Here is a 25,086-nt window from a genome sequence, read left to right as displayed (position 1 = left end):
TCTCAAGAAGGGTTATGGAAAGCCCCCTCACCACTGCCTTAGTTCTCAACATGAAGCAGTAGTCTCCTCCCTTTCTAGGACCTGAGAAGATAAACATTTAATTCCTATATTGGTCAAAAAGGAGATATACTAAAAAACCTGATTCCTCCCTTTCTTTCAATCTTCACAGATACCATCACCTTACCAAGTCCTGCCCATTTTTTTATTCCCTAATTTTTTTTTTAAAGATTTTATTTATTTATTTGACAGACAGAGATCACAAGTAGGCAGAGAGAGGAGGGGAAGCAGGCTTCCCACTGAGCAGAGAGCCCAATCTGGGGCTCAATCCCAGGACCCCGAGATCATGACCTAAGCTGAAGGCAGCGGCTTTAACCCACTGAGCCACCCAGGTGCCCCCCTAGTATTTCTGCAGTCATTCTCTCTCCATCATCTTTACTATTCTACTTCAGGTCTTCACTATATCTTGCTCATACTACTGCAACTGTCTTCTAAATGATCACAATGACCAGGTTAGAACTAAAAAATATTTAGGAAGCAAATAATTAATATTAATAGCTTTGAAGTCCTACTCTTCACCAGTCACTCCCTGTTCAAAACCCTTTCATGACACTTTCATGTCCTCAGGATAGAGCCAAACCTCTAAACACAACCCACCATATCTTCTTTTTAATATATTAATGAGAGCAAACTGTTTGTAATGCCTCAAGTCATTTTATGTGTCCTAACATGTACTTATGTGATTCCCTCTATCTGGAACATTCCTCTTCCCCTCCCCACTTTCTTTATCTGGTTAAATTCCTGCTCATGTTTGAGATTCAGCCCAGGTGTCATCTCTATGACTTCTCTTTTTCCTCTTTCTGGGCCAGAAAAGAGCCCCTGCACAAACATCCTAGCACTCTATCCATGCGCTGGCTGCACTCCAATGAAATCATCTATTAACACAGAGGTGGAATCAAGTAAGGTTTTCAAATATTCTCCTAAATTTCAGCATTAAAGTTATTAGTGCAGAAGAAACTTCTAGTTTCTGTATATTTCTATTCATTTGCTTTACTGTATTTGGAAGTACTACGCCAAAGTGCAAATTCATGCACGAGTAGCAAAGGATCATATGTTACATTTCTAAGTTTCCCATCTCTGAATTGCATACCCCTACAATAAATTCTAACATGTCTAGTTCTGTACTGCATAAGAAACTCACAGTCAAATTGATTTCTATGAGGCAAATGTGCGTTGTTTGATACATTGTCCAGTATTAGAAGGGCAAGAAGCAAATTTTCATGTTGATGAGGCCTGTAGCAGCAGTGTAAGACCACCAGAGTGAGGTGGTAAAAATGCCATAAAAGAAGGGCCTCCTGTCACCTCCAGAGTCCACTTTCATTATGGTTAGATGCTGGGCTTTGCTGAAGACCAGAAACTAAAGCCTCTGTGTCACTCCATCTTTCTTGTGGGAAAATCTTAAACCTTATTGGTATTGGTATTGGTAACTATATTGGTATTGGTAACTATATTAGCTCCAAATCTCAATCTGAAACAGCCACACTCAGTCTACTACTATTTCCTAATGAATTAATTATAGGGGCTTGAATTCAAGACCCTGAGATCATGACCTTGAGATCAAGAGTCAGACACTTAACCGGCTGAGCCACCCAGGCACCCCAGCTATTTCCTATCTTTTAAGCTCACTCCCAACTTCGAAAATCCTTTAACTCCACCAGGACTCACAATTCTTACGGTCTCTAACTTTCTTTATGTTTTACCTTCCTCTTTATTCAGCCTGCATTCCATGGTCAATAATTATCATCATTCTTTTGCACTCACCTTTAACTTTCTGTTCTCTACTTACTTCATTAGACCACTTGGCTGAACCATAACCCCAGGTAAACACAAATCTCAGCCCTCTCTCTCTCTCTACACCTGTACCCACACAGCCATTCTCTCTTCCATTTTTCTAGACCACATGTCGACACTTTCTGTAAAGGGATAGCCAGTTAATATTTTAGGTTCTGCTGGCCCTACAGTCTTTGTTGCAACTACTTAACTCTGGTGTGGACCTAAAGCAACCATAGATAATATGTAAATAATAAGCATAATTGTGTTCCAATAAAACTTTATTTATAGACACTGAAATTTGAATTTCAAACACTTTTCACAGGCCATGAAATATTATTCTTCTTTAGTTCCGCCCCTCCCCCTCCAACCATTTAAGGATGTAGAACATATTTTTAACTCATGGGCCTTCTAAAAATAGATAATGGATTGGATTTGGCCCACAGGCTGTGGTTTGCTGATTCTGTCCTAGAAGATAATTTCACACTTTCTCTTTCTTTTCCACTCAATTATCCAACACCTATTCTTCCATCTTCACTCTCTGCTCCTAAGTCTTAGTCTTTTCACTAAGCAATCTGGAGAGAACTTCTACAAGATACCACCACCTCTCTCCATTTAACTGTATTTGTGTCCTCTTATTTTGGCTTTTCTCCTATTGTTATATTTCTGGCAAAGATCAATCACTTAAAAATACTTCAAAAATTCTCTCCTCTTTCTCTTGCATTATCAGTATTTCCCTCTCTATTGACTCTTTCCATCTGCATACAAATATAATGTTCTTTCTCTCATATTTAAAACAAAACACATTTTTTTCCCACCTCTCCCTCGCCAGCTAGTGTTCCTACTCTCTCCTTCTCTCCACAGAAACATCCTTGGAAGACTTATGTTTACTCTACCATTTTTCTTCCCAACCTCTTTTAAACATACTCCAATGATGCTTCTGGCCTACCACTCCTCTGAAACTGTTCTTAAAAAGTTCAGTATGACTTCCACATTGTGACATCTAGTCAGTTCTCAGTCTTCATCTCATTTGCCCTACCAGCAAGTGAGACTTGGTCAGTTGAGTCCTCCTAATTTCTTAAAACATTTTATCTTAGCTTTCAGGGCATTTTACTATCTTAGTTTTCCTTCTATCTCACTATTCCATTTTAATCTTCTTTGCTGATGCTTCCTCATGTCTCCAGACTCAGTTCTTAGACCTCTTTTCTTTTCATCTTCATTTACTTCCTTAGTGATTTCATTTAGTCTCATGGTTTTAAATAACAATCTGTATGCCGACAACTCTCATATTTCTATCTCCAGTCTGGACCTGTCCCCTGACCTCTAGGCTCACATGTCTAACTACTTACTACCTGGGCATCTAATAGCTATCTTAGATTTAACATGTCCAAAATTGAGCTCCTGATCTCTCTCCCAAATCTGTTCCTCCTTCATTCTTGTCTACCTCAATCAACGGCAACTCCAGGGGCACCTGGGTGGCTCAGTTGGTTGAGCATCTGCCTTTGGCTCAGGACATGATCTCTGGGCCCTGAGGTAAGCCCCACAATGGGATTCCTGCTCAGCAGGGTGGGGTGGGGTCCCTGTTTCTCCCTCTGTCTCTACCTTGCTGTGCTCTCTCTCTCTCAAACAAATACGTAAAATGTTTTTAAAAAAAAGTTAACTCCATTCTTTTGGATAGGATTTTGTGTGACTTCCAGCTGAGTGTGATGATGGAAAGAAGAGTTCCAATTCTGTCCCAGGCTTGGGGCTTATTGCTAGGGTGAAATACTAGCTGAGTGTCATCACTTTTTCCTTCTCTGTATGTAGCTGGTACAGAGAGGACAAATAAGTGGGTATTGTATTGAAGAATCTTAGGGAGAAGAGGCACTACAGTGTTCACTATTTTGACATCCTGAACTTAAATCCTGCCAGATAAATGAGACGAAAATGAGCAAGGACTAGACAAACCAGTTGTACAATAACCATAAAACTGCTCCTGGCCCTGGTTATACAGAGAAAACAAACACAATGGGCATCACCATCTACGGACATATGGTCAATGCTCTATCCCAGGGAATGGGAAAGGGGGAAGGGAAATCATTATGTATGCTGAATATAGTACATGTGAACAGTGTGGAGGAAGAGAAAAGATTGAGAACTTTTCCAGACTTTGAACTCATCCTGACACCCAGAAACCATTTGTATGTCCACAGTCTCTTACTTGAAACCCCTAGGGCCAGATGTGTTTTGGAGTCAGAACTACTGTATTCTAGAAAGGCAACAGGTACATTATGTAACACCCTATGGTCAAACACATTAAAATTTTCTTAGTAAAATGCATGACTATTCCACACCAAGTGGGATTAATAAGGACTACAAGTGGCCTTCTATCAGTTTAAATGAAGATCTAGCTACCAAATAAGTTCAACTTAGATAAGGTCTTGTAACCAAATGAATTATGAGAACTTTGTTTTCAGAGCTTTTAGACTTCAAAATTGTGAGTAAGTGATTGAGTCAGTGATTGTACTAACTTCAACTTGGAAGAACTCGTGCAAAACAAAATTATTGTCAATGTTAAAAAATAAGTACATGTAGGTCTCTGGAATTTTACCTCTCATGATCTTTGACAGAAGAATAGTACCTTCAGGGCTACCAGGTAAATCCACAGAGGTAAAAATTAATTCTTACCAGAAATGTGGGATCCATTTCTGCTGTCATCAGCACTATGCCCTTTTCTTCCTTAAGTTCAGGGTAGTGATATAAAACCAGCTGGCTGGTTGCAGCATCCCCTCGGGTCTGTAAGAGAAACACTTAGCAAGGCTCAATAAGGTACCACCACACAAAACTGCAATTTCAGAGCAATAGAGAGTCTAGAGGAAATTCGGGCTCTTAACAGCCCCTTGGGTGGCTAGTGAGTCAGAGGACTGGTAGGTGGGGGGATGGTCAGGCTTGCCAAGGCACAGTGAAACTGACAGTTCGCACAGTGTTATTTGTGTCTTCAATTGAAAAAGGTTTGGCTTTTTTCCCAGAAAATGTTTACAGTAGGCAGTGAATCCTTCATCATGGCCATATATTTAAAAACAAAATGGCACAAGCAGCTACCAAATCAAGTTCTAAAGAAAGCAATATGCCTGTGTAATTGCCACTTTTATGGACTAGTGCATTTCACAGTTGAAATCTACTCCCCTTGGCTGGCTCTGAAGACTGAGCTCTTTTAAGCTGTAGCAAACAGCTGGAGAGTTTGCACATGGGCCAGATTTGTAATGTGCAGTTTTAAAATATAATCTAGATGGGAGATGGGGGGAAAAGAAGAATGGGAACATCATAATTTCATGAAGAATGGACAGGGCAGTGGTTATCAGACCTCAGTCCAGACTAGGAAGAGAGGTAGGGTTCAAAGTTAAAGCCCTCATATAGTGTAGGAGGAAACAACTATATGTTAAAAAAAGATCTCTGGGTTTCATCTCTAAATTTCAGCAAAAGTCCTTCTAATTATTAGCTAATTATTGCTTGGGTTCAGCTCATCTTTCAGTTCTCCCCTATAGGCTTTAAATGTACTGATCATTTTTTTTTTTAAGATTTTATTTATTTATTTGACAGAGAGACAGAGAGCACAAGTAGGCAGTGAGGCAGACAGAGGCGGGGGGGGGGAAGTAGGCTCCCTGATAAGCAGAGAGCCTGACGCAGGGCTCAATCCCAGGACCCTGAGATCATGACCTGAGCTGAAGGCAGAGGCTTTAAGCCACTGAGCCACCCAGGCGCCCCTATGCTGATCATTTTGATCATAATTACATTTCTGAATCTTCTTCCCATAGTCATCTATATGAGCTTCAGGAGGGCAGGGACCTTGTCTCATAGGTCTCTAAGTCCTAGCATTGTCTCTAATACAGTGGCATAACGGTTCAGTTCACAGAATGGAATCAATCAAATCCCGCTCTGCCACCTATTACCACACTCATCCACACTAGGGACTAACTTCTCTGAGTCCATACTCTTCTCTATAAATAGCAATAATAACAGTGACTATCTTCGTGGGACATCTGTGAGGATTAAATGACATAATGTATATAAAACACCTGGCACATAGTAAGTACATCAAATGTTGGGTATTATAGGATGTGTCCAATAAATGTTATTTTATAATTCACCCAATAATCAAGTAAAAACTGCTCCCTCATTCTGCCTTTTCCTTTTTTTTCTCCCCCCACCCTTTTTTTTAAAAACAAACGTAATACAATTTTAGGATACAATCACATGGGATACAGTCATGAGCAAACACTCATTCTATTTTGCATTTCCTTAACTCCGACCTTCAGAGCCATTGAAACATATACTTTTTTTTTTTTTTTTGGCAATGTGGCCTCCAAATATAGAATGTCAATCCTAGTTATGATCTGATTTAAAATACTGACTTCATTTTTAAAAGCTTCAAATGCTTTGGATTGAACTTAATCCAATATTTGAGAATAAAACAAAAAAAGAAAGGAAGGAAGCAAACAAAACAGTATCTATGGAATGGAAATGATGCATCTAGCATCTCGAAAAGTGCTGACTCTGTTAATAAAATACAAGTAAAACATGGAGCCTAACTTAGGGTTAAAAAGATAACCATCGTAACTCACCCATATTTGTTAAGTCAGGCACAAGCAGTAAACGTTATAGAGGTAGGGGATAGAGACAGGAGAGACAAAATGTGGTCAGAGAATATGTTTCGGGGTCTTTTCCAATTTCTAGGTATTGAGTAGAGCCTAGAAAGCTAGCCCAATATACAAAGTATAACAATTCATCAACACCAAAGCAAATACTGCTGGGAGTTAGTAGATACTCGGTGTCCTCAAGCATCAGCAAGGGCTCACAGTCGCTCAAAGGAGTAAGCTTCTTTCTTCTAGGGGATGAGCACAAGCCACCTACCTGAATATTTATAAGTGCAGTGAAGTGGAGTTCAGTCCCTGTCCATTGTCCTACAAAGAACTCATAACCTTCCCTTCTTGGTAGTGCACAGAGAAACTGTGGGAAAGATAGATGAATAAACACAATCATTTGCTCCATATTCAACTGCCTGTATCATTTACTCCATTCTTTCACTATTGGTTTTTAAACAATTTTAAATTATGAAATTCTTAAGTGACAATTTAATAAATACTCATAAACTTCCCAACCCACCTAAGAAAGAAAGCATTAGAGAGCTAACTGAAGCTTTCTCTGTAACCCATTCTAATCCCATTCCAGAGTAACATTTATCCTGCATTTGGTGTCTTGTCATTCCCTTTCAGGATTTTATACTTTAAATGTACACACACATATGCATATCTATACACAAGAACTACTACATGTTTAAAAACTTAAATCTTATCAAACTATATGTCCATTTTGCAACTTGATTTTTTCACTCCACATTACACTTTAGAGATTCATCTATGTTGATGAATACAACTCAAATTCATTAATTTTCACTGCTGTATGGAATTCTATAGAAATTTACCACAACTTATCTATTCTATTGATGAACACTTGAGTTTTTCAATTTCTAATCTTTCTAATGCTGCCGAGTTAACTTTCGTTCAAATTATAATCATTTCCTATTCTATCATCTGAGGCTAATACTGGAGCATGGCTGTAAACACAAAGACTGATTAGTTTTATGCTACAATGTTTAGAATTGGGGATGAGAGGTGAAGAGAATGGTGTCAGGACAAAACAAAGTATAATCAGTCTAGTACGCCTTAGTCAAGGAGCTATCTCCTTATGGCCAACCACTCAGGCCAGATTTTATTTTATCTATTTTATTTTTCTTAGATGATATTAGATATTTTATCTACTTTATTCTTCTCAGATGATATAACCTCAGTGCCTAGCTAACATATAACTGATTTGATTTCTGTTGCTCCTGGTCACAATGCATTTTCTAGAAGTTTCTATAAATGGAACCAAAGAATCTAAACTTCTTTTGGGTATGGTATCTTTCATTTAGTTTAATTGTTCATGATCTTTCCATGGTATTTCATGTATCAATAGTTCATTCTTCTTATAGCTGAATATTATTCCACTTTATAGGTCTGTGTACACACAATCCCTCTCCCCCTACAATATCTTTATATACCTGTGATAGATATCTTTTAATATTTGGTTATTACAAATAAAGCTGCTATGAACATTTGCATTATATGAACATATGCTTTCAATTCTTGGAAAATATCTAGGGAGTAGAATAACTAGGTGGTATGGCAGGTATATGCTTAACTTTTAAAGAAACTGTCATTCTGTTTTCTAAGGTGCTTATACTGTTTTACATTATTCTATCAGCAGTATATGAGAGTTCCAGTTCTTTCATACCCTCACCAACACTTGGTACAGTCAGTCTTTTTAGTTCTAGTCATTTTAGTGGTATCTAAATACCATACTAATAATATTGAGCATCTTTTCAGGTGCTTATCTGCCATTCCGCTTGACTGGCAAATTGTCTCAGTCTTTTGCTCATTTTTTAATTGGGTTGCCTATCTTAAGTTTTAAGAGTTTTTAATATATTCTAGATACAAGTCACTCGCCAATATGTGTCTTGTAAATATCTTCTCCCAGTCTGTGGGTTGTCTTTTGTCTTTTCGTTTTCTTAACACTGTATTTTGCAAAGTAGAAAATTTTATTTTTTATTTATTGTGGTAAATAAAATAAATAAATAATATATAAAATTTATAAAATATATAAAAATAAATAACATTAAAAGTTATCATTTTAACTATTTTTTAAAAGATTTTATTTATTTATTTGACAGAGAGAGAGACAGTGAGAAAGTGAGAAAGGGAACACAAGCAGGGGGAGTGGGCAGAGGGAGAAGCAGACTTCCCACCGAGCAGGGAGCCTGATGTAGGGCTCGACCCCAGGTCCCTGGGATCATGACCCAAGCTGAAGGCAGCCGCCCAATGACTGAGCCACCCAGGCACCCCATCATTTTAACTATTCTAAATGTACAATTCAGTGGCATTAAGTATATTCATGCTGCTATGCAAACATCATGATCATCCATCTCCAAAACTTTTAATCTTCCCAAACTGAAATTCCAACCCATTAAATGATAACTCCTCATTCCTGTTTCCCCCATTCCATGGCAGCCCTCAATCTTTCTTTCTTTTTTTTTTTTTTATCATTCTAATTTCTGTCCATGAGTTTGACTATTCTAGGTACCTACACCTATTCTAGATATGTAAGTGGAATCATCCAGTATTTGTCCTTTTGTGTCTGGCTTATTTCACTTAGTATAATGTCTTCAAGGTTCATCTATGCTGTAGCATGTGTCAGAATTTCCTTCCTTTTTAAGGCTGAACGTTCTATTGGGTGTATATACCACATTTTGTTATTTCATCTATCAGTGGATACTCGGGTTTCTTCCATCTTTTCACAATTGTGACTAATGCTGCTATAAACATAAGAATACAAATAGAATATTTTAATTTTGATGAAATCTAATTTACTAATTTTGATTTTTTTACAGTTTGTGTTTTTTGTGATATATTTAAGAAATCTTTGCCTGAGATCATTAACATTCAACCTAAGATTGTATTTTGTAGAAGTTCCATTTATATCTATGATCTCTTTTGAGTTAATTTTTGGATACAGTGTGAGGTAAGATTAGAGGTTCATTTTTTACATATGGATATCCAAACTGGAGAGATTACATTTAATTACCTTGGCACCTTTATTAACAAATAACTGACCACACATGTTGGTCTATTTCTGGATTTTTTTGTTCTGTTCTACTGATCTATGGGTCATCTTTTATTTATTTATTTTTTTTGAAGACTTCGTTTATTTATTTGACAGAGATCACAAGTACGTAGAGAGGCAGGCAGAAAGAGAGGGGGAAGCAGGCTCCCTGCTGAGCAGAGAGCCCAATGCGGGGCTTGATCCTAGGACCCCGAGATCATGACCTGAGTTGAAGGCGGAGGCTTAACACACTGAGCCATCCAGGCGCCCCATAGGTCTATCTTTATGCCAATATCACACTGTCTTCATTATTGCAGCTTTATTATTTTTAAAGATTTTATTTATTTATTTGAGAGAGAGCACAGAGGGGAGGGAGTAAGAGAATCAGACTCCCCACTGGGCAGAGAGCCAGACGCTAGGCTCAAACCCAGGACCTCAGGATCATGACCTGAGCCAAAGGTAGACACTCAACTGACTGAGTCACCCAGGCACCCCTGTAGCTCTATAATAAGCCTTGAAATCATGAAATGTAAGTCCTCTAATTTATGTTTTGTTTTTTTTTTTTCCAAAATTATTTTGGAGCAACTCCCTCGGGTCCCTACCTCTTTGGGAGCTTTGTACTATCACTCAATAAACTTTGCTTCACTATCACTCAATAAACCTTGGTTTCTTGCCCACCAAAAACAAAAACAAACCTGTTTTGTTAATCTAGTCCTTTGTATATATATCCAAATGTACATTTTCAAAAAATGGCTTGTCAATTTCTTTAAATTTTTTTTTTCTTAATTTAAGAGAGAGAGAGAAAGAGAGAAAGAGAGAGCATGAGAGGGGAGAGGGGCAGAGGGAGAAGCAGACTCTCTGTTGAGCAGGAAGCCTGATGTGGGACTTGATCCCGGGACTCTAGGATCATGACCAGAGCCAAAGGCAGCTGCTTAACCAACTGAGACACTGAAGCACCCCTACAATTTCTTTAAAGAAAAAAAAGCCTACTGGGATTTTGACTGGGATATTTACTCTAGAGAGCAACTTGGGGAGAAACGATGACAATACTGAATCATCCAATCCACGATCACAGTCCACCTCTCCATTTACTTAGATGCTTTTTAATTTCTCTCAGCAATGTTTGGAAAATCTTTCTGAAAATCCTAGAAATTATTACTGACACCAAATCAGCTGGTCCATCTCACCAATTCCTTTTCCCTTGGGTCTTCTGGCAGCTCATGACTCCAACAATATCATAATTCCTTAGGCACACACAGGCAGAATAGCATGGCCAAAAAGGAAAAGACATTGGCAGTAAAACAGAACATAAAGTTGGGTGAAAATGCGAAGGGCTCAAGTGTTGCCTCCCATGTTCACTTTTATTGACAGAGATCCAAATCAGAAAGGGCTGCGCTGTGTCAGAGAGCTAAAAAGCCTGAGCCACCTACTGGGACAAACCCACATGATTCCTTACAGCTGAAAATCTCACTTACGGAGTCCAGTCAACACATGAGCATCTTTGTTAAATAAACAAAGCACTATACCGCATGAGACAGGATGGATTATGAAGGGGTAGGTCAGAAAACATCCTTGTTTGGCAGCACTGATAAGCAATCCTCATCTGGTCACTGGAAACTTACTGTTGGACAGGACTGAGCCCGGGACCAGATCAAGTCAAACTTCTCTTTCTGTAGGTTAAAAAAGAATAAAATTCAAAACCAAGAAAAAGTAAGGCTGCAATCACTTTTAAATTCACCAAGACTTAACTCTAGGATGAAAATACAACTAAAAATATCTCTTACATTCTATCATTTACAAGTCCCTCTTATGACAGAGAGAAAAACCAGGTGTGTTTTTGGCTGCTCAATGACAGAATTATCCATGAGAAGTGGATACTCCAAAGCCTCCAGACTCTGTCAGAGACTTCAGGCCACTGAGGCTAAGAGAGAGCCAAGAAGGCCTGTTCAAGCAATGAGTCAGTATTACAGATCTAAAATATTACAAAAAGTGCAGATCCTTATGGCCGCGGAACTTTTCAAGAGCAAGGGTCTGTGTAAAAGCTGGGGTAGCAGTACTCTCAGAGCAACCACAAGACCCGGCTTTACTTTTCTGTCTCTAAGTTCTCCTCCTTAATCTTAAACTCATACATGTAAACTCAATGCTTGATGTAAACTTAACCTAAACGACTTCCTCTTCAGGGAAGAAGAACAATTAAAGAATTAGCCGATAACCCAGAACAGCAAATGCTTTCTTATCAGAAGTTAGTGTGAGGATGTTAACTAGAAGAAGCTAACAGCATCTCACAAACCTCAGTGGTCAAAAGTGGCCAGTGACTATCTTGAAGACAGCAATTTCAAGAAGGGAAAAAAAAATAAAGAAAATGCCACTTGCTAAGGGAAAATGCCAGAAAAAGCCTAGGAAGAGGCTTTAAAGTCAGCTCAGTAATAGGTCACTTACAGACAAAAGGGGAAGAAAGCTATGCTCGAGGCCCTGACTGAAATTCCAACAGCGTGGCTGGAAAACACTAAAAAGAAGTAAAACACATTTGGAAATTGCTCAGCAACATGAACTTACACCATGCTCCCTTGTCAGAGACTTGAGTCAAAGAGACATTTCTAAACCAGAAAGAGGGAAAACAAGAGCCATAAATATACCATATGGAGCTTCCAATCTTTGGTGCTTAGGGCATAATAAAAACCCTCGGAGCTATAAATATAAGTTCTCAAGAGGCAATAAACATAGAAAAAGTAAAGACAACTGCCTGCTAAGGTTAGAGCCCTGACCTTCATGCTATAACACTTTCATTTTCCCCTCCAAACTACTTACAGGAATAACTGCATAGACCGTATCTTTTGCGGCAAAATACTGCTGCCAAATCTGTACAAAAAAGAGAGGGTGTCTGTGACATGTGGGTAATCTTTTCAACCTGTGCCAAGAAACAGTGACGACTTTCATTGCTCAGAATTAACATGCTATTTGAAAACAAGGAAAAAAACCCCAATGTAATGTTTTTATTACTAGTACATAATTACAAAAAAGATTTAATACCATCTACTGTTCTAGATGATTAAACTGTAACTCTTAATAATAAATTCCTGTCAGACAAATGGATTCCATGACCTTGTTCATCATTTCTCTCAAGATGTGCCTGTATGCAACAGACATGTTCTTTTCTCATATCTTCTCTTTTCCTCCCCAAAACCCATATGCCCCAGCCCACTGTGGGCTTCTCAGACAACCAGGACATCAGTCATTCAGAACCCAGTGTCTGGAGTCAGGCAGACCTGGATGCAAATCCCAGCTCCAATCATCTGCTGGCCATGCAACTTAGGGCCAATTACTGAAAATCACTAAACAACATAATCATCAGTAAAACAGCAATAATATCAATCTAACAGGATTATTGTGAGGACTAGTACGTTTGTGCTTAGCATGAGAGCATTACAGTGCAAACCACAGCCAAGGTGCTCTGAGGGCAACAAAGACACACCTAACGCAAGTTAGGAAATGAACGGCAGAGGAGGGGACGCTTGAACTGTATCCTCAAGAATGATCAGGAGTTAGCCCGGTGAAGAAGGAGGCCAGGAAGATAAACAGGTAGGATAGAAGACACACATCTTAAGTAAAGAATGACAGCATTAGCAAAAGCACAGAAGTCAGGGAAGGCATCACAGCCAAGGTGACACCCGAGTGAGCTTTTGAAGAACAGGGCTATCCTCCTTCAGAGATGCTCTGCTTTGCCAACATTTTCAATAAGAATAGAGGGGGGGGCCCTAAGTGAAGATACTAATCAAAGTATAATCTAACTAACACAGGGTACAGAAGGACTATTACCTCCCAGGACCTGGGCAAACCACTATCAGTGCAGTCCAAGGTTGCTTTCCCCTTTTTTTTTTTCACGTGTCAGACACAGTCTTTTCATTTTAACGACAGCATATCCTGCTATTTTTATTTAACCTATATTAGTAGATAGTTCATGAATCAACACTGAAATTTATAGACAGATGGATGTTTCCTAACATAACTGACCTTGGTTACTCAAAATTATTTTAACAAACACAAACTTATGTTTAAAATTATAGGTCTGCATGATATTCATCACATGATCAAGCCTCCTGGACCTGGCTTCTCTCTCTCTCCCCTAAAACACATGGTTGGTGTCCGCTTTCTATTGGCATCTCTTCCCAAAGACACAGTTTGAGACTTCGCATAAGCCTCTATTAACACACGTTAAAATTCTATGCTGTTCTTGTCTGTTTCTGTCTCTGTCCTTCTACTGGGCTAAAACTCCTTTAGAGTAGGGGATTCTCTCATTTATTTCCATGTCTGGCATACGACCTGATATTTAGTAGGATTCAATAAATGCTTCTGCTGATACAAATGACACAGCACCCAAAAGAAACTCATGGCAATTGGCACAACTTTCCATAGGGGAATAGGATGCAGAGTCAAACAGACATGGGTTTGAGTCCCAGCTCTACCCTAAGCTACTTAATCTCTTTAAATTACAGTTTCCTCGGTTATAAACTGGAAATAATAGCATCTGCACTTCAAGATAGTTATGAGACTTTAATGAAATAGTGCATATGAAGCACTAAGTATAGTAGTACCTGGCACATAGTCTACTGCTTTATTATTTTAATTTTCTCAATATACCTAAAATAATTCATGGAATTACAAGAAAAGCCAATAAATAGCTTATTATAGTCTAATTAGAGAGAAAAGGATCACAGATATGAAAATGTAAACAGCAATGCAAATCAAGGTGTATGGAATAATCAAACAGGTAGGACAGATCATAAGTGCTCTGAAGGAAGGTGTCCAGAAAGCTCCCTGAAGAAGGTCCTATAATAACAAAGGACTCTGAATGGCAAGCAAAGGAATACACGAAGTCACTGAACATTTGCAAGCAGGTCACTGACATATTTATTTTTATTCATTTACTTAAAAACACAAATGTAGCACTTACTCTGTGCCATGCGCTGTTCTACGTGCTTTACAAATATGAACTCATTTAATTCCCCAAAGAACTCTACAAGTAAGTACTATTATTACTATTATGAGATAAGTACTTTTTTTTTTTAAAAAGATCTTATTTATTTATTTGACAGAGAGAGAGAGATCACAAGTAGGCAGAGAGGCAAGCAGAGAGCTGCTCTGCTGAGCAAAGAGCCTGATGTGGGGCTTGATCCCAGGACCCTGAGATCATGACCTGAGCCGAAGGCAGAGGCTTAACCCACTGAGCCACCCAGGTGCCCCGAGATAAGTACTATTTACACTACTATTAGTATTATTATCTCCACTTTACAGAGAGAGAAACTAAGGCTCAGACAGGTTAGGGTTAGAGTTAGAACTTATCAAAGTCATTAACGTAGTAAGTGGCAGAGCTAGTTACAACTTATCAAAGTCATTAACGTAGTAAGTGGCAGAGCTAGGACTTAAAACTAGTGGCTTGGCTCTTGAATCTCTGAGTCTGTGGTTTCTTGTTTTTTTTTTTTTTTTTAAAGATTTAATTTATTTATTTCACACAGAGAGAGAGGGCACAAGCAGGGGGAGTGGGAGAGGGAGAACCAGCAGGCGCTCAACTGACTGAGCCACCCAGGCCCCCTAGAGTCTGTGTTCTTAACGAATACACTATGCTTTTTCATAATGAAAGCAGAACTTTAAGAGGATTCAACTGGCAAGGCTGTTAGAGGTGGAGAAGCAGGGAGGAATAAGAGCAGGGAAACCTAATTAGGTAGTACAGTATGCTAAGAACACAGTACTGATGATTTTAAATAAAATGTGGGCAACGGGGTTGGGGGTGCCTTGGTGGCTCACTCATTAAGCGTCTACCTTCAGCTCAGGTCATGATCCCAGGGTCCTGGGATCAAGCTCCGCATCAGGCTCCCTGCTCAGCAGGAAGCCCACTTCTCCTTCTCCCACTCCCCCTGCTTGTGTTCCCTCTCTCACTGTGTCTCTGTCTGTCAAATAATAAATAAAATCCCCCCCCAAAAAGATGCAGGCAACGGTAATGAAAGAGAAGGGAGTAATATGAGTTGGTTAGACATATAGAAGTAAAATCAAGAAAGGTTAAGTTTTCTTCTGCCATTTTGTTTCACGTAATTGATCACTTTTGCTTTCTATGACCACCTTTCATTTTGGCTAGAAAGAGGGGTCAAGAAATATATGCTCCTTTCTCCTTTCAGATTTGGCTTAGAGAGCACACATTTTCATAAAGTATGCAAGCCCATTTTCATTCATTACCTGTCTTATTTCTTCTGCAGTCTTGTCTTTCACCATCTCAATGTTAAAGATTGAACTGAGAGTCTGAATGAGAAAACAAAAGGCAATTAACATCCACAATTAAAAAAATAAAACAGTTTAGCTACCTGTAAGCCTTGTGGGAAGCGACAGGTTGGGACAGTGGAGCCGATCTTCAGTAAGTACAGAGTGTGTATAACAAACCTGCATGCTCAGAGAAGTGAACCCCTAAGCTCAGGCAGGTTTTCACAGTCCTATTCCTGGAGAGTATATATAAGTACTTTCCAAATGCTTTACCCTCACTGATGAGCACTGCAGCATTTTGCAGCTGGTTAGGAGAGAAAATCTGGTTGTCACCTTTAACTGTTATTCTACTGGGGTGGCTCCTTATTTGCAAATTAAATGAGTAAACATACTTTGATTTTTAAAAACTACTTCCTATAGAAAGAAAGCATATGCTTCTAGCACCCTCAGGACCCACACTATGCCAGAGATTATATCAAGGACATAAAAAGTCATAGAAATATTTTTCATCTCCACAGTTGGAAAAAAATCACAAAATCACTGAAGCACAGTAAGTATGTTCAAATCTGCAGCCTCCTGTTATAGATATTCCATATGACTTCAGACTTAGATCTTTAGAAACCTACCTTGCCCTTAGTGAATCCTCTGCTCACAGGATGTTTCCCCAGGGCGTCTGTCTGAAATACATGATGAGATAGGATATTTATCTGTACACCTTACTCATAAGAAAAAGACCATGCTCGGTGAGGTGCTCAATATCTCATTTAGTAATATGACACTTAAAAACTGACTTTTCTCCATTCTATATAGTAACTGTACACACTGTTCTATGAGTTATCGTTTGTGAAACAGTTTTTCTATGACTAAGCTTTTTTTTTTTTTTTAAGATTTTATTTATTTATTTGACAGACAGGGATCACAAGTAGGCAGAGAGGCAGGCAGAGAGAGAGGAAGGGAAGCAGGCTCCCTGCTGAGCAGAGAGCCCGATGTGGGGCTCGATCCCAGGACCCTGGGATCATGACCTGAGCCGAAGGCAGAGGCCTTAACCCACTGAGCCACCCAGGTGCCCCTATGACTAAGCTTTTGAGATAGAGAGATGAGAAAAGACTTGTTAGTAACTACCATCTTCCAGTATGTAGAGTCCATTCTGTACCTGCCACTACGGATGAGGGATTCCTTCCCAGAATGAGGCCTGCTTGGGTTTCCTGTGCTCTACTCTCTGATCTGCTCCACAGCGAGCCACAAGGAGGTGAGCAATGGAAAACTGTATTTTCGAAGGCTGCTTCTCATCTGTGACACACTTCTGATGGCAGGCATCCTTACCAGACTAGTCTTTCCAGCACTCACTCTTAATATCCCTCTGTTAGTGATTATTTCTTCTCCTAGTCCACTATCTCTGATAAAGGCCACGGCCAGGAAATCCTATTATGAGATTGCTGATAACAGGGATGTGTTGTTCTAAGTCTTTCGTTCAAATTTTCAGTTAAAGTCCATGCCTTTCAGGAGGAGTACAATCTACACCTGGGATTCCGAGGCTGAGAAACACTGTCTGCATAAAATCCTGTCTTTTGTTACTCTGTGCCTCAAGGAATCCAAATCCTTAATAAATGATGCCCACAGAACCAGTACCAACAAATTAGGCAAAAGTCTGGTGTAGAAAAATCTGTTGGATATACCATTGTCTTTTTGATCATACCCCTATACAGTGGCAGCATCCTAACGTAGTCTGTCCTTCACTCATAAACTTTCCAGAAAAAGAGAATTGATTTCCTTTTCATACCACTCACCTTCAGTTGCATTGTGAAAACAAAACAAATGAAACCCTCCATTTGCACAGCTGCCTTCACCTTTTAATCACCAAGCCCGGTATATTCTTTTCCCACAGTGTCCCTCCAATCCATTCTTTACTTCCATTTGTACTTTCAGAAATAACAAATATAAGCTCCAAGTATAAGCTTATCCCATTTTATTTTAAATTAAGACATTACTTAAGAGAAACCATTATTTTATGTATCAGAAAATGATGCCAACTAAATAATAACACAATACTTTCAGGTCACCTCAATTTTAAGACAATTCTGGAGATGTTAAAATGAAAAAAAAAAAGTGGGTTTTAGAACCAATGAAATATGGTAATTAAAATTATAGTTGAAGGTATGTGCCAAAAGCCTTAAGAACACTTAATAAAGCATTTATCTTTTTTAAAATTTTATTTACTTATTACAGAGCGCATAAGCAGAGGGAGTGCCAGAGGGAGAGGGAGAAGCAGACTCCCCACTGAGCCGGAAGCCTGACTTGGGGCTCAATCCTGGGACTCTGGGATCATGACCTGAGCCAAAAGTGTCTCAGACGCTTTAACCAACTAGCTACCCAGTGTCCCTTAATAAAACATTAAAATGGGTACTTTACTACTTCCATGTAGATGCTTTGGAAATCCGTGTGGACAACTTTTCTGTTATCACAATAGTTCACTGGATGAGGACATTTGTATTTGTGAGCGGGTAAGCAGTGCCAGGAGCTGCAATCTTGTAAAGGAATTCCATAGTGAAGAATTTTCCCTCACTCTGCACTTTTCAGTGTCTAGCCAGATGTCCTCATAAGTGAAAAACCTTTTTGTAATTACCTGGGTCTAGACTCTAACCTCTGTTTTGCTTTTCCTTTTTCTAACATGGCTTTAATAAACACTGAGTTTTTTAGAAACACAACTACTATATAACCTAAAAGGTTGCATATTGTGAAATCTCATGAGGATCACTGATAACACTGCTCACAGTTTGGGAGTTTTGAAAAGTAGTAACACAATACCCCTATACCAGTCAGCATTTGCTGCTTACGTATTCATGGTGATTTCACACACAGGTAAGAGCCTCTGATGACTGCATTAGGTTTCACAGCATAATTGTGCTCAAGAATTTATATACTAAAGTTCACTCATAAAAATTTCATTTATATTACTCATTCATTGTAGAAATTTCATATCATCTATCAAATAAGTATTTTATTTAAAAGTTCTTTCCTTGGGACCTCTGGGTGGCTCAGTTGGTTAAGCATCTGACTCTTGGTTTCAGCTCAGGTCATGACCTATGGGTCGTGAGATCAAGCCACGCATGAGCCCTACATCAGGGATCCATGCTCAGCAGGGAGTCTGCTTAAAGATTCTCTCTCTCTGCCCTTCCCTCCATTGTCACCTGTGCTCAATCATGCACACTCTCTTGCACACTCATGCATACTCTCTCTCAAATAAATAAATCTTTTTTTTTTTTTTTTTTTTTTTTTTTTTTAAATAAATCTTTAAAAAAAAGTTTCTGAGGTGCCCGGATGGCTCAGTTCATTAAGTATCTGACTTTGGCTCAGGTCATTATCTTGTAGTCCCGGCATCAAGCCCTGTGTCAGGTTGGGGGGGGAATGTTGAGTCTCATGTGGTAGGGAGCCAATGACTCAAAGCAGAGAAAAGGCTTTGTGAATGGAGTCATTAGCCCCCTTTATCTAGCTAAATAAGAAAGACAGTAAGTCATTATTTACTCAAGAGTTGCCATAATTTAAGGTAAACCTTGACTTACGTTTGCAGCTTATCATCATGAAACTGAATTTCTATGCCTATTTACAAAAGAGGGCAGAGAGCTTTCCCATGTCATATTCAAAGTTTATAATACAGTAATATTCCAAGAGCTACTGATTTGTAACCTTGGCACTATAAGTGTTTACCATAGTAAATTACGTTTCTTAAAATATTTGTAATAGAGTCTTGTTTGTTCACATAAGGTTGTAAACTATGTTTGTGATAGGAGGTTGAATTTGCTCCCCAACCTTATAATGATTAACCCAGTGACTTGCTTTTCTTCTCATGAACTCAACCAGTAATTAAAAGACTGAGTGGATTCCCTTAAAATTTAGAATACTCAAGGCAAAAACGTTACTTTCCAAATTAAATAAACATCTTTCATTCTAAGACACAATGCAGAATCCCAATTTTCCACTGTATGTTATTTCAGGCCCAAATAGCCCACACCTGGATTATTGCATATCCTTCCTGGTTTCAGCCTTTCCCCCTCCAATTTGTTCTGTGTACCACCCTAGGTTAGTACTTTTCAAATCACATGTTGTGAAATCAATCTCCTGGATTATGGCCAAAGTTTTTTTAAAAGAAAAAAGAAGTGCACTGCATGTAGTAAAAATAAGCATTGCTTTGTAAAAGCTCTGCTTCAGTTATAATCACACACATGTATATACTGAATTGCAGTGTAAAATAGATTTCTTACTGCAGATCACTTCGTTTGAAAAGCACTGTATTAGATTTCAACATGCTTCCCCCTGGCTTTGATTCTTGTTTAGGGTGAGTAGCTATTAAGCACTTTTTTCTCTGGAAGCCCCCTGCCTTGTGTGCTTTGCCTTAACCATTCTACCACACCCGCCAGGAGCATGGACTGTCATTTTCATCCCTCTGTACCTCTACCATGACCACAATACTTTGCCAGAAAGAGCATACCATTTATGGTTGGAGACTGAGCTGTGTAGAGAGAGGCTACATTCAGTTCATCCAGCTGACCCATCAGTGAGCCCACTCCCAGGATAGGGTTGGGGATGGGGGTGTAGCACACTGGGGAGCCAATAGCACAAAGAGGAGCAGGTCTTACCTTCTGTTCTACACATTTGATAAAGTCACCTTGCCTGGAGTGCCCTACTGGCTGCTTCCGAAACTCAATGCGCTTTTCCAGTCGGGATTCAAAAGCAGCTGGGTCAGACCTGATTAAAGGTAAACCAAAAGTGAAAACATTTGGGACTTTTTGAATTTAGAAATAACAAAGTATCATGTTGCACTTCCAGAGAGAGAGGACACAAGCATTCAAAGGCCGAAGGATTTGCCTATAAATCAAGAAAGTGGAAAAATAAATCCAGTTATTTAATTACTGTTAACCTTCAAGGGGTCTACGTAACATTCTTCTCCTGCAAGTTATTTCTTAGAAGATGTAAACCTTGGTCCCTCAGGTACTAATACTCTGGGTACTTGGAATTCAAATCCTCAAGATGGGAAGGGGACTCTGAAATCATCTCGCTTGGTCATCCTACTCAGGCAGAAATCCAGTAGCCTAGCCGGTTTCAAGCTTTTACATGAACACATCTAGCTCTGGACATCTTCAGCCCGTGCAAAGATTAAACATCTGTTTATTCAGATGCAGGTAATTTAGAGGCATTTTGTAGGAAAAGACTTAGCACCCGAGTTTCTCCCTGATTCTCTCTCCAAAGAACTGGCTCCTGCAGATGAAACATAAGAACTGGTCCTTTATGTCAAAACGAAGCTGGTCTTCCGGCCCGAAGTCCAGGTTGGGGCTGCCATCCTTGTTAAGAATTCTTCAGGCTGTGTAGCCAACGATGTGATATTTGGCACTGTACACTTTGGTGAAGACATCATACAGGGATTACAGCTCCTGGGCCATAAGACCTATAGTGTCATAGGTGCAGTCTGCAGGATCCAAGGACATCCTGATCATTTCTCTGATGGAGTGATTCCTGGTCAAGGCATTGTATGGGGCCCCTCTTTCATAAAAATCAGTTCCAGAAGTGACATTAAACACTATGCCCTTCATGCCATTACATGGGCAGATCTTCTTCCTTCCCTCCACAGCAGGCCAGCAACTCAGTGCAGAGTCACTCCAGGGGTCCTGCCCTGTGGGGTGTGGCACCTGCTGGGGCTGCAAATGCCAGGACCAGGGTTAGTGCTGCAAGCATCCACAGTCAAACCTGGGCCTGCCATGGTGAGTGGATAGAGAGTGAGGGGTGGCCTAGGCCCTGGAGTCTGTGCATTCCCACCTTGGACATCTTTTATTATTAAAACGTTCTGAGCTTAAATCTATTCATCTATATCTTTCACATTCAAGAACGAGAAAAAATGTCTAATCCCTTTTATCTGAGTACTTGGAAATTGCTATTATGACACCCCTGAAAGTTTTCTGTAAGTTCAATTTCCTTAGTTCTTCTGGCACTTCTTCATACATGTGATTTGTGAGTATTTCCTCACTATAAACCTGCTCTTTGGACACCCTCCAATTTGTCCACACTCTAGAAATAGTGGGCCTGCAGCTAGATCAAATATTCCCAATTCACCAATGCAAAGTGTGATGCAAAAATCCAGATACTGGGCTGAAGGGGTGAAGAGGGCATACAGCCTTGTCCTGCTATTGGCTCACACCAAACTTGTGGCTGGTGCTCCAAGGGCCCAGGTTTTAGTGAATGTAGAGAGACTGACAGATGCTACAGCATGAAAACCTTGTGTAGAACACTAAGGAATATGGACATTATCTGGAGTCACTGAGGGTGCTTTGGGATGCTCACTCTTTGAGACAGCAGTGTGTGTAAATATTGATGGGAATGATCTGGTGGGGAAGGAGAATAAAACCAGCCATTCATTGGTTCATGAGTAGGAATGAATGGGAACTTCGAGGTATCTAGAGTATAAGTAGACAACTCTCCTAAGATGTAGCCTGTAAAAGGGATCAATGAGAAAAGGCTGGAGGGGAATGCAGGTCAACGAAAGGTTTTAAAGAAGAGAAATCCTTGGGGCGCCTGGGTGGCTCAGTGGGTTGAGCCTCTGCCTTCGGCTCAGGTTATTATCTCAGGGTCCTGGGCTTGAGCCCCACATCAGACTCTTTGCTCAGCGGGGAGCCTGCTTCCCCATCTCCGTCTGCCTACTTGTGATCTCTATATCTCTGTCAAATAAATAAATAAAATCTTAAAAAAAAAAAAAAGAAAGAAGAGAAATCCTTGCGTATATTTGAATGCTGCTGGAAAGAGCGCAAAAATATTCATTCCTTTATTCTGTCAGTTTTTTCAAAAAGGGAGGAAGGTCACCACAGCAGCAGTGAGACGGACTGGGGTGGAAGTGGGGAAGACTAGCTAGAGGATGACTGCAAGAGTCCAGAAGATGATGAAGTACATTCAGGCCATGGAAATAGAGATGAGACAGAACTCAAGGAAGTTACGGTATGCAGTTTTTTGTTTCCTTTCTAAGTCAACTGCCTGCCTATCCTGCCGGATTCTCTTCAAAGCCACTCTAATTTTCACCTTTCATTTTCTTCACCTCTTTCCACTTTAACTCTTAAGACCCTCTCTTGGTCCCCTTGCACCCACCTCAAGCCTCTTGATCTCCAAGTCCTTTCATTTGGAAGCTGAGGGGTAGTGTTAGAAACCCTGGATTCCAGATCAGATGAATCCCAAGCAGCTGTATGACCTCTGGCAGGTCTTTGCTGCGGATTCTATTTCTCCCTCTCAATGAGAGGGTTCAATGGATGAACTGTGACTCCATTAGTCTTTGATGCCTTGCTGTCTCCCCCAACCTCCTTTCCTTGTAGTCAGGGCTGTAGCTAAAAGCCTAGGAATCCGAGCTCTAGGCCAGGCCTCAGTGACTCAATATGTGACCTTGAGCAAGTCAAGTCCCTTCTCTAGAAGGCTCTATGTTCCCATTTCTATAATCAGGGCAGGTCTCTTGGAACCGTCTACCTCATTAAGACTGACACAGGACTCCACCTCAGCGTTTTGAGAACTAGAGCACAGACAACTCGGGGAAGAGCCAGGACTTTGCGGAGACTCATTTCTGGGACTAGCTGTGTGATGTTAGCAAGTCATCCTGCTTCTCTGAGCCCACAGACAGACACATCACCCACAGAGTGCGGACAGTAACCGGGCCTGCTTCGCAAGGCTGTTCTAAGCACTGAAGGCGTGGGTCCACCAGAAACGCGGGTCGCGCACCGCCCCTACCCGCCCGCCGCCGGCCGGCCGGGGTCCGCACCTGCGCAACTGCTGGATCTTGTCTCGGTAGCGGTCGTAGAAGGGGTTGGCTTCCAGCTCGGCTCCGACCCCGCTGCCGTCCGCGCCCCCCGCGGGCCCGCCCGAGCCGCGGCGCACCGGGAACACGCGCAGCTGCGCGGGGGACACGAGTCCCAGGCCTAGGGCGCGGGTGCGCACGGTGCACAGCCCCCGGTACAGACCAGCCACCTGCAACACGGCCGGGCCCGTACCACCTGCCGCTGCCACGGCAGCCATGGCCGCCCCCGCCTCCTCCTCCTCCTCCTCCTCCCCCAGCGCGTCGGCCTCAGCCCGCGGCCAGCGCGCCTGCTCCATCGCGCTCCGGGTCCGCCGCGCCACTGCTCCGGCACCGAGGTTCCGCGCGCTCAAGGTTCCGGCCCCCCCGGGGCGGGGAGGAGGGGTCTCGGGACTCGCGGCTCTGCCTGCCGCTCGGCGGGCGGCTCGGGGTGCCACCGCTTGTCTCCTCCCCTCCCCCGCCCCAAGCCTGCCCGGCTCCACGCCCTCCCGCTCGGATCCAGCAGCCTCTGCGCTCCCTCTCCTCCTGAGGGCCGCTCGGATCTGCTGCCTTGCAGATTCTCTTGGTGCTCGCCGGCGGTATTGTCTGTCCTTCAGCACCCAAGCCCCTTTCCTCAAATATAATCACAGTAGCAGCTTCTCTTTCCTGGGTATTTCTTTGTGCAGGACACCATCTGCTTCATATCCTGTGAGGCAGGCCTTTTCTGTTTTTTACAGATGCAGAAACTGAGGCTGAGAGTCATTAAGAGACTTGCCCAAGTTCTACCCAAGGACTGAACTCTTTGCAAGATGCCAGCTGCCTCCAAAGCCTTGTCTCCCTCTGCTTCTTGACACCCACCTTGAACTCGAGCCGAAACTCCTCTCCAAAGACACACCTGTGTCTGTCTCTAACAAGTATTGATTCGGGCTGTTTTTGATCCTTTCAATGCTCTTTTTTCCCCCTCTCTGTTACCCAATACCACCATCTTCTTCATCCCCTTGAACCAAGTGGGAGTTCCTGGGGTCAGACACAGTGACATCAACATCTCTGTATCTCATTTTCTCCCAGGACAGGGCCAGGCCTGGAGCAAGCCCACTATAATGGCATGATCAGTTTGCCTTTTCGGAAGTCCTTCCTGTCTGGGTCTTACCTGGTAGAAACCCCTCATGAATGGTGGACTCCTCCAGGGCAGGGACAGAGCCTTGGACTCTTCTCAGTCCAGCCTGCACTCATGGAGATTGGCCCTAGGCCCTGGCCTGTGCTAGAAGTAGTGTGGTGGACTTAAGATTAGTAAGTCCTTCGAGTGTGCTGACCTAGACCTGCCTCTGGACCCTTGCACTGGCTGATGATCCCTCTGCTTAGATCTGCATGTGGTGACCTCATCATTTATGGCTCAGTTCGTAGGTTGGCACCTCAAAGGGACTTTTCTCGATCCATGCTGTCCCTTTATATTCTTTATCCCATTACCTCATTTTATTTTCTTCGTAGTCGTTATGACATAGTAGTTATGATTAAGTATATATTTCCTTGATTACTAC

General features: G+C 41.1%; 1 protein-coding gene across 1 annotated transcript in view; it reads right to left on the bottom strand.

The window, feature by feature from the left end:
• Positions 1–24,014, bottom strand: part of ATPAF1 (ATP synthase mitochondrial F1 complex assembly factor 1) — a 29,778-nt gene extending 5,764 nt beyond the window's left edge. The window contains exons 1-8 of the mRNA XM_080800873.1: positions 23,537–24,014; positions 20,388–20,496; positions 16,380–16,430; positions 15,733–15,795; positions 12,313–12,363; positions 11,127–11,174; positions 6,718–6,813; positions 4,495–4,602 (exon numbers count right to left, since the gene is read on the bottom strand). Coding sequence (XP_080656999.1) covers positions 4,495–4,602; positions 6,718–6,813; positions 11,127–11,174; positions 12,313–12,363; positions 15,733–15,795; positions 16,380–16,430; positions 20,388–20,496; positions 23,537–23,868 — 858 coding nt within the window. The 5' untranslated portion in view covers positions 23,869–24,014. The remainder of the gene's footprint in view (positions 1–4,494; positions 4,603–6,717; positions 6,814–11,126; positions 11,175–12,312; positions 12,364–15,732; positions 15,796–16,379; positions 16,431–20,387; positions 20,497–23,536) is intronic.
• Positions 24,015–25,086: the final 1,072 nt, after the last annotated feature.

This window comes from Martes martes, assembly GCF_963455335.1.
Source record: "Martes martes genome assembly, chromosome: 4".
NCBI lineage: Eukaryota > Metazoa > Chordata > Mammalia > Carnivora > Mustelidae > Martes > Martes martes.
The sequence above is the reverse complement of the archived record's forward strand: the minus strand, read 5'-3'. Positions and strand labels throughout refer to the sequence as shown.